This window comes from Zootoca vivipara, chromosome 8 (assembly GCF_965207765.1).
Source record: "Zootoca vivipara chromosome 8, rZooViv2.hap1.1, whole genome shotgun sequence".
Lineage (NCBI taxonomy): Eukaryota > Metazoa > Chordata > Lepidosauria > Squamata > Lacertidae > Zootoca > Zootoca vivipara.
The window spans coordinates 8,505,000-8,515,235 of record NC_142591.1 but is presented as its reverse complement, the minus strand read 5'-3'; the positions used below and the strand labels follow the sequence as shown (position 1 = coordinate 8,515,235).

The following is a 10,236-nucleotide window of genomic DNA, read 5'->3' as shown; positions in this document are numbered from 1 at the left end:
CAAAACAATTGTCAATATCCCAGTATATTGTTAACACTTTTTGTTTGTTTGTTTGTTTGTTTGGGGAGGGTAATGAAACCAGTTTCATCACCTGAAATAAATCTGACAGTGCAGAGAAGGCTGTTCTGTGTTATCATTTTATATTTTGAATTTATAATCGGCGTGCTTTTATGGATGTAAGCCGCCTTGGGAGCCCCTCATAGGTCTGAAAGGCGGAGCATAAAGTCACAAATAAATCATGGATGCAGCGTTCGTTGAGATTCACGGCATTTAAAATCTAAGAGAAATGAGTGAGCATGCTTTCTTGCTACTTCCTGATGGCTGGAAAACCGACGCACAAAAGAATTGCAAGTCTGGAGAACTGAACGGGAATTACGTCCCAGCAAACTTGGGCCGTAGCTCTTCCTATGGTACTTGATGGGCTGGGGTGGTTATTGTGCTTTTTGAACAACTAGACGTTGGTTAGACGATCTGCCGGCGAAGCGTGGACGGCGCCTCGCGGGGTCTCCTTTCACCCTAACCTGGGAGGCGCAAGCAAGCCTCTCCAAGCGCAGCGGGCGCGGCCAGCCATGCCGGTTAGGCTCCAACCGTCGGAGAAAGATCGGCAAGAAGACCTGGAGGAACCGTCCTAGAAGGCACGCCTGGCGACCGCCAGAGAAAGGGGGATCAGGGGAGCCTTCAAACCGGAGCTTAGCCGTAGCAACTAGCAAGTTCTCGCCGTGGCCGGACAAGCGGCAGCAGCGCGACGTGAGACGAAGGAAGTGGCCTGACCTGCTCATCCGAAATCAGCATCTCAGGGTGTGTTTCAAAACTCAGTTGTATTTTCAGAGATATTGTTTTGTAATCCCCAAAGGATCGTCTAGATATGGGCGCACTTCCCTGCGCTCCTTTACAACGACCCACAGCAAAAGCCAGGACAAGAATTGCCTTATAACCCCCCCCACACACACACACTTAAAACAAAAACAAAAAAAGAGTGGGGTCTACTAACAGAATCTTCCACTCACCCCCCTCTCTTGGGAAGATGAAAAGGACTTTAAGAAGTTTTATTTGATGAGAAATCTAAAGGGAGACCTTAACTGTCTTAGGGAATGTGCATATATTGTGAATATTTCTTAATATGCGTCTATTTGTGAAGCCTTAGCTGACACAAAGGGATGGTGGAGAGAGATCTGGAGTAGTTTCGTTCCGAGCGTGTGTGGTGTTTGTGCAGGTTCCGCTAATTAAAGAACACACAAATACACACACACACACACACACACACACACACACACACGGGAAAATTACTGGGAAGTTGTAAGCAGTCTCGGTCCATCTTCTACAAAATAGAGGATAAAGGAAAGAAAGGGGGGGGGAGTCCCATTCGCTGGCTGGGCCACTCGCTCTCCAAATAGTCCCCGAGCTGAGGAGGATCCCGTGCTAATGGTGGGAAAAGACCAATCCCCTTGATTTTCTTTTCTTTTTTTTATGAAGGGGGCACACCAAGGCTGCAAAACAGCAAAACCCCAATGTTGGACAGCTGTAAAATCGTGTAGACAGGTTGTCATACAGCAGCGGGGGTTTTTTTCCCTGAAAGTAGCCCATTGCTAAACATTAAATACACACACACACACACAAAACAGACGTACACACACACACACACACACATATCAAGGCAAAGTGGCCCGGGCAAGATTGCTTAACCACGTGCTCCTCCGAAGGGGGGTTAGGACGGGACGGGGGTGGGCGGGGCTTGGCGCTCAAGTGGGTGCCAATCAAAGCATCAACTTCAAATTGTATCTGAAAGATCAGCCGAGGACCTTAGGGCAGGCGCATCAGTCGGAGCTCAATTGTTGATCAGATCACATCTAAGGGATTTAGGAGCACAGGCGAGCCGAGAGTTGAGGGAAGACGCCCCACCGAGTCCATCCACACGCGCTGCCGCTGTCTCCTCCTCCTCCTCCTTCCTCCTCCTCCTCCTCTTCCACATGCAGATGACAAGATCCGTCTGAGAGAGCGAGCGAGAAGGCGAGAAAAGAAAGCAGAGCCCGGAAAGAAAAAAATACCCAGACGGGGGCTCTTCTCTCCGCCCAGCAGCTGGAGAAGTAGAGACAGGCAGCCAGGCAGGCAGCGGAGCGCAGTCGGCAGCTAGCCAGCCAGCCATCCCGGGCTCTCCCTCGCAGTCCCAGACCCGGCTTGTCCGCCCGCCGAGCGCCGCTGCCCCGTCCGCTTCGACTTCTGGCTCCGTGTCGCCCCGTCGGCGGTGCGTCTCGCTCCTCCTCGCCTGCACGCCCGGGATGTCCTTCCCGCAGCTGGGCTACCCGCAGTACCTGAGCGCCAGCCAGGCCGTGTACGGCGGCAGCGACCGGCCCGGGGTGCTGGCGGCCGCCGCCGCCGCAGCTGCCGCCGCCGCCGCTGCTTCTGGCCGTCCAGGGGGCGCGGAGCTCAGCAGCGGCTCCACCGCCGCCGTCACCTCGGTGCTGGGTATGTACGCCGCGGCCGCCGCGGCCGGGCCTTACAGCGCGCCCAACTACAGCGCCTTCCTGCCCTACACCGCAGACCTCAGCCTCTTCTCGCAGATGGTGAGTTCCCATCCGACGGGGCGGGCCGCGGGAGGGAAAGGGCGCCCGGCGGAAAACTCTTCCCCCAAGGCCCTCGGCTCCTTGGTGCAGGATTAGGAAGGCCGGAGGGGCTGCCTCGTGGCCCGCTGGAGCGCAACGCGCCGGGAGCTTTTCTTCCGAGGGCTCCCAGGGCGAAGGGTTGCCTCGACACCCCCTCGCAGGCTTTTCTCGTCTCGCTAGCCTCCTTAGGGGACGCAGCGAGCTCCCCACCACCACCACCATCACCACCTCCCGTCCCTTATTATTTGCTTCCAACCCCATCCAGAGACGAAATAAGCCCACGGCTCCACCGGTGACTCCGACCGCCGGTTATTTCTCTCGCGCGCTCCTTCTTCAGTTGCAGCCTCGGGCTGGAGGCTCCTTCGCCTCGCCGACCCGCCGCCGGAGCCGCTTGCCGCGGGAAGTTTCCAAGGTTTTAATTGATTTGCAGCAATTAAAGCGCGGTTAAGAGAGGAGGCGCGGAACAGCGGCGAGCCCACCCCCCCCCCCAAAAAAATCTCCAAACAAAACAGGCGCGGGTTTGCCCTCCCTTCTTGGTCCCAGATTTCTTTTTTTAGCGGGCTGGGAACGGTTCGCCGGATGATTTTTCTTTTGATCCAACGAACTTGACTGGAAAAGCGGAGTTGTTTTTTTGAACTCCCCCCCCCCCTCACCTCCCCCGCAATATTTATCCATGATTGCAAATCCCTCCGGATTCTCTCCGCTTTCAGAATGGCATATTGATGAACTATGGAAATTATTCTTGGGATATTGTTTTAAATTCAACAAGCAGGGTATATTAGTATTGCTGTCGTTTCTGTTTTGTGGTGAAAATATTTTAAGGGCGTTTTAGGCAGACTTTGCTAACTTATTTGTTTTGTTTTACATATTTTACGTATTATTTCTGTTCCGAATGTAAATGCTAACAGAGAATCAGTAACGATTTTCCAAGAAGTAATTTCAGCAGAATTCCCAGGAGGGGTTTTGCTATCATAGCAGCAACAATAACAAACAAATACCTTATCAAAATTAAAGAAGGGCAAGAAGCTCGTCCTAATATGGTTTTGTTTTTTAAACCATGCTTGCGCTTTACATAGGGTTGCGCTTCTTTGTGGTTTGTGCAGATTGTGGCAAGATTATTCAGAATAAGTAAATTTATTTGGTAAGGATATGCCCTTCTTCCCTACAAAATAAATATGTTGGGGTTGGTTGTAGTTTTTTGTTTCTTTATCCGTTTTTTTTAATAAAAAATAGGAATTATTTTTTGCCAGTTGAAATTATAAAAATAAATCATATGCTAAGGTATATGAAATGATTGGAATAATATAGGAAAACGAGAGACTGAAAATGAGCTCTCTCCATTCTCACTTATTCTGTGCCAGTAAATGAAGAGTAGAAGCAGTAATGATTTTCAAGTAGCTACTTCAAAAGAATTCCCAGCAGGGGAATACAAAATTTATCATTTCAGCCACAAGAACAAAAATCGCTCAATGAGATAAAGGGAGTGTAACAAGCATGCCCGGTTAGAGTTATTATTAAATATTACATTTTGCCCTTTCCAGATGGTATATATATACATTTTTTCTCTTACATTTTCTCTTGTGTGCTTGCTCCAAATAAATCCAGTTCTTAGCAAAAGTGTGTCAGGCGTTTTCACTCAACTGGCTTTTTGTACACACACATTTAAAGCAAGCAAACAAAACCTTGCAGGTCACCAAATAAAATTAAATCTATCTTAAAATAGGACAGATTAAATGACTGGCCACCAATAAGATGAAAAGCAGAAAATTCTTTTGACCTATGAGGAATGCTACTCTTAGGTCGTTTTACAACCTTTGCTCCCATCAGCAGTTCCTAGAAAGCAGAGCTCAGTTCTGAAAAGGTGCCTAGACTTTGAGGAAGTTTGAGGAATGGAGTCATAAAAGGGTGTGTGTGTGCAATTTGCAGTAATAATGAGGCCTAATGAGGTTGTTAGAAAGATAAAATGTTATTTACCAAAACACCTGATGGGCTAATTTGACTTCACTGTGTTTTACTGCTGATGATAAAAAGTATATTGATTGAAAATAAATCACCTCTGCTAAAGGCTTGCAAAAAGGAGGGGAAAAGGTGTTTTGTCCTTTGAGGATGGAAGGATTATTGAGGAAGGCAGGGATACACATATCCCAAATAGAAAGCTCTCTCTCTCTCTCTCTCTCTCTCTCTCTCTCTCTCTCTCTCTCTCTCTCTCTCTCTCTCTCTCTCTCTCTCTACCAAAAGCACCATGAGACTCTCAACTATATGGACAAAAGCCATTTAGCATTTTAAAGTCCCACTGATTCCAATGGGAGAGAAGGAAGTGTGGGATGCCTCTTCCCTCCTGAAATAAGTGATCTTTAATGTGCTTAACTCTGGCTTGGCTTGGCTTGTGCCTTGTCGCTGCCTGTACGTGTTTAAGAAGGGATTCAGAGCGCAACCCCTCTCTCCTTCCCATCATTTCTCTTTTGTGAAGCCCCTCTTTAAAATGCTGCTGGAGCTGAGCAGGAATCTGCCCTGCTGTCTGTTGCACCAGACATGCCCCAGAAGCCTGTGATGCACTGATATTATCTTTCTCGATGTGGGTCAGTGCTTCTTTAAGGGTGCCTGCTTATTTTTAACAGCACAATAAATATTGGCTCTTGGGTGCAGGCTTGGAAAATGAGGCTGGATCAGGGAGTGGGGGCACTTTTTATTATTATTCTTTTAGGTTGGTGCAAAGAGACCCTCTCTCCCTCCCTACCCACCCTCTGGAAAACCATTTGGGAAAGCTCCCGATTTAAAACAAAAAAAAGCAGGGCTTGTGCAATGAGAGGACCTGATCAGTTGCCTCACTCTGTTTCTTTTTTTTTGCTTCTCTGAATGTGTTGCAGGGCTCCCAGTATGAACTGAAGGACAACCCTGGGGTCCATCCTGCAACTTTTGCTGCTCATACCACCCCTGGCTATTATCCATATGGGCAGTTCCAGTATGGGGACCCAGGGAGGCCTAAGAACGCAACCCGGGAGAGCACCAGCACCTTAAAGGCCTGGCTGAATGAGCACCGCAAGAACCCCTACCCCACCAAAGGCGAGAAGATCATGCTGGCCATCATCACCAAGATGACCCTCACGCAGGTCTCCACCTGGTTTGCCAACGCCAGGAGGAGGCTCAAGAAGGAGAACAAGGTCACTTGGGGATCGCGGAGCAAGGACCAAGATGACGGGAACCTCTTTGGGAGCGACAACGAGGGGGACCCTGAGAAGAATGAAGATGATGAAGAGATTGACCTGGAGAGTATTGACATAGACAAGATTGACGAGAACGACGGGGAACAGAGCAATGAGGAGGAGGAAGAGAAGGTAGAGCTTCTACGACAAAGCAGTGAGGAAGAGCATTTGGAGAAGGAGAAGGCCTTGGCGCTGTCAGGGCCCGAAGGACTTAAACCCAAAGAGGCCCTGTCCCTGGTGAAGGAGGCCTCGGACAATCCCACCCGAATCCTGAGCCCCAGTAGGCAAAACACTCTACAAGGCCCACTTCACAACAAGCCCAAGATCTGGTCTTTGGCAGAGACGGCCACCAGCCCAGATGGGGCCCTCAGCAAGCCAACTCCTCCTTCACCTCCTGCCCAGGTTAACCACACCTCTTCCCAGCTCCAGCACCCGGCTTTCCTCCCCAGCCATGGACTGTACACCTGCCAGATTGGCAAATTTCACAACTGGACAAATGGGGCATTTCTCACCCAGAGTTCCTTGTTAAACGTGAGGTCCTTTTTGGGAGTTAATCACCACCACGCTGCCCACCACAACCACCACCTTCAGGTCCAGCAGCAGCCCCCCTCGGTGTTAACAGCTCTTAGTACTGAAAAGTCTTCAGAGAGGACAAGCCCTAAACACATAGGTAATGTGAACAATGGAGGGAGAAGGGTACTTGGCGGGCGGGCTGTTTGTTGTGTACTTGAAGGTAAGTCCCACAGAGTTGGGACTTAACTCGGTCAGCCTGATCCAGAATGGGGGGGGATGTGTCCCATAAAGCCTTTTGTGAGGCCTTGACTGGAGCTATAGCTTATTGATGATCAGGTAGCTTCTGAAACCCTCCTGGTGATGGAGACAGTCCCTAGTATATAAAATATAAGACTCTTCCAAGAAGACTCTTGATACTTTGAGCTACTGATAGTTTTGCAACAGTTTTCCTGTTTCCTTATTTATTTTGACTTCTGTAAAGAGGATGGCAGGGCAGACACACCAGTCCAGCCGATGCATGTTGACCCAGGAGTAAGACTCCGTGAGTTCAGTGGGACTTCAGTGGGAGAAACAAAACAATCATGAAATTCCTTAGGATCCCAACCTATCTTTCCCCCTCATTTAATTCAACTTTTATCAATAGTGGGTGGTACGAAGTAAAACAAAGAAGAACTAATAACTTAACATTTATGTTACACTTTTTGATTGTGCAAAGTTCATTTTCTTAACAATCCGTACAACATCCCTGTAAGGTAGGTCCGGGCTCTAGTGCTGATGGGGAGCAGGGGAAGCTGACTTGGGCACTGTTTTGCCCTAAGGCCACCTTGAGTTCATGGCAGAGGCGAGATTTGAACCGGGGGCTTTCTGGTTCACAGCTCAGTCACTCAGCCACAGCACTACACCATGAGGTGAGGGGAGAGAAGGAAGGACATGACATGAAACTTGCAGATATGGTGGAGTAATTTTATTGCATGTTTGTCTCTCTGTATAAGCAAACTTTGCTAAGACATTTCCTCCCCCCCTTTCTTCTTTTCTTTCCTCATCAGAAAGAGAAAACGTACCAAGAACTGACTCTCCACCTCAGCAGTTAAAATCTCCTTCCCGCAGCCTGTCCGGGACAAGTGAGTTCTTGTTCACTGAAATTTACTTAAAGGAAAGAAAGTGCTTGGATAATGCAGACTAATCCAAGCACACCCTCATTATCATAAATCAAACCAACAATCAAGCAATTTTGTAAAGCTTTTCAAAGTGGCATAAACTTACAGACCATATACTTTAGCTTGAAAGTTTGGGGCGTGCTTTTTTAAAAAGAAACTGAGTCCCCCACCCCACCCGCCGCCCCCTATGTCACGTTGCATTTCTATTGTGTAAAAATATATATTCCTAGTCTGTTCCCTAATGCAGATGGGCGAAGCGTAGCTGAGCTTTCACTGATAGATGGTTCTGTCTTTTCTTTCCAACAGCTCTTTGACTCAGCAAGAGGGAACATCGTGAATTTTAACAGCTCTCCCTTCTGCTTGATTAAATGGGGTGTTCTCCCCCCCTTTTTTTTGGTGGAAAAGAAAATTTCACAGACTGGTCTAAAGGACAAAACAAAAAAAAGTGGAAATTATCTAAATGACTCCCACCAATCTCATTTTTGCAATAAGGTGGTATCAATCCATTTCAAATATATATATACCCCAACTCCTCAAACTGGACTTTCCCCTTTTCCTTTATTCCATTTTCAGAGCGTGTAATTCTAACCACGATTGGATTATTGGCTTTGGTAAAGATTTCTCATGTGTTTGTGTTATTTTTTTCTGTATAGAAAGTGATTTCGAATTGTAAATAATGCCACAGCAAAACTTGTCTAAATCGTATATTTTTGTCTAATAAACAAAATGAAATTATGACCTCTCCCTGGACAAATGAGTCTTGGTGTTGCTCAAAATGCTTCTTGACAAGGCTTTCGATATTCGTAGGACTGCAAGTATTAATTGATTTAGGTTGATAGGTTAATCAACTAAACCTTTGGCTGATTAATCCTGGGAGAAGTGGCTGGGCCTGATTTGAAATCATTGGGCCTATGAGTGAATTCTTGCTTCTTTTTGAGAGCATTTTGATTCTAGTGTGTTGCTGTGATAGAAAGGAATGAGAAAGAATACGGTAATCTGGAGAGATTTCCTTCCAACATAAAATGATAGCTTTTAATGTATAAAAATGCTAAGTTAGTTCAGAAATAGATTTGTTCTGAAAATTCAGGAACATGCAGATATCTCTGAATTGTTGAATCAATTGTTTAAAAAATAGGGGCCAAAAATTCTTTAAATGCTTATGAAAATTTCCAGTGAATTGCACCTTATTTGCACATTTATTATTATCTTTGCCTTGATCCTGGGAGGAAAATATCCTGTCTCCTATCGAGCTCACGCCAATCTGTATTTTTATATTATGTTTATTATTAACATTATGCACAATGCCCACACCAGTTGGGCTGCCTGCAAATTTCTTGCTATTTTGCTACATGGAAATTAACTCTTCCTCTGATGAGAAATTTGGTTGTTTTCCTTCTCTTAAGGGGAGGATAGGACAGATTGCAGCACAATAGTTTTCAAAAGCAGGCCTGGTGTCCAATTGGTCTCTGTGTTCCCAACTCCACTCGGAAATATTGCAATAGGTACGAAAGGAAGGTGGTTTCTCTCTGGTTGTGAGGTAACTGAGATCCAGCAAATGAGCTGGGGCTGCAAGGATTGAGTTTTTAGCTCCAGCGGGCGGTTGGGATCTCCCCCTCCCCTCTTTTTGTGGAGTTTCGGTCGAGATCCTTGTAGCAAGTGGAGGACAAAAAGAGATTATTATTTTTTAAGTCACCAGCTTGTCCGGCAAGAGAGAGGAGGAGCGCTATGGTCTCCATCCCTCTGCTTCAGGAGGAAAAAGGAGACGAGTGCTTCTCAAAACTCGGCTAATCTCTCCAAGAGCAGCCCTTGAAAAAAGTTGCAATATTTTTCGAGTGGCTTCCACACGCACCTCTCTCTTTCAGCCTCCCCCCTCGGACTTTCCTCCCCTTCCTAAATGAGAATGCTAAATGAGCATTGAGGTGCTAATCAGATACCAGATGGTTGTTGACGGTGGAAAATGGAAAGAAGCAGCTGGGGAAGTCATTAAAAAATCATGCTGGAGACAGCCTATCCGAACTGCGCCATCCTCGGAGCAGGACTTGTCGGAAACCAGGACGAGATTTGAAATCAAATATTAATAAATTCCCCATCAAGGGTGACAATATTGATCTGGTCCCCCCCCCACCTTTTTCTGTCTCTCTCCTTCTCCTCCACTCCCTTTTCTTTAACTGCAATAGCACTGAACGCTTTCTTTCTTTCTTTCTTTCTTTCTTTCTTTCTTTCTTTCTTTCTTTCTTTCTTTCTTTCTTTCTTTCTTTCTTTCTTTCTTTCTTTCTTTCTTTCTTTCTTTCTCTCTCTCTCTCTCTCTCTCTCTCTCTCTCTCTCTCTCTCTCTCTCTCTCTCTCTCTCTCTCTCTCTCTCTCTTTCTCTTTCTCTTTCTCTCTTTCTCTCTCCCTCCCTCCCTCCCTCTTCTTCTTCCTCCTCCTCCTCCTCCTCTCCCTCCCCCCCCCAATTTGCCGCGGTTGTGGATTTCTTTATTTTTTTATGGAACAAGCAAGCGGCCGGCTGTTCCATCCTGCGAGGAGCGTTCCGCCCCTACGGGTGAAACCTAGGCAGGGCCAAAAGAACCAGGTTGGTTCCAGTCCTTTGTCAATAGGTCAGGATTTTGGGTGTATGTTCGTGTTCCCAGCTCTTCGACACTTTTAGACCCTATTAAGCGCCCCGCAAATCCTTCTCCTGCGCCTTTGGATGGGAGAAAGTCCCGCTAAGTTCAGTCGGGCTGCTTGCCGAGTAACCGTTTACTCAGAGTAAGTCCGATGGCGT

The 10,236-nt window shown here is 47.0% G+C and overlaps 1 protein-coding gene across 1 annotated transcript; it reads left to right on the top strand.

Annotated features, from left to right (window-relative positions):
* The first annotated feature begins 2,023 nt into the window (after positions 1-2,023).
* Positions 2,024-7,960, top strand: IRX1 (iroquois homeobox 1). Its single transcript, XM_035101552.3, is given in 5 exon segments — positions 2,024-2,561; positions 5,468-6,473; positions 7,363-7,418; positions 7,421-7,437; positions 7,780-7,960. Coding segments are annotated over 5 exon segments (1,395 nt in total). The 5' UTR covers positions 2,024-2,276; the 3' UTR covers positions 7,811-7,960.
* Positions 7,961-10,236: the final 2,276 nt, after the last annotated feature.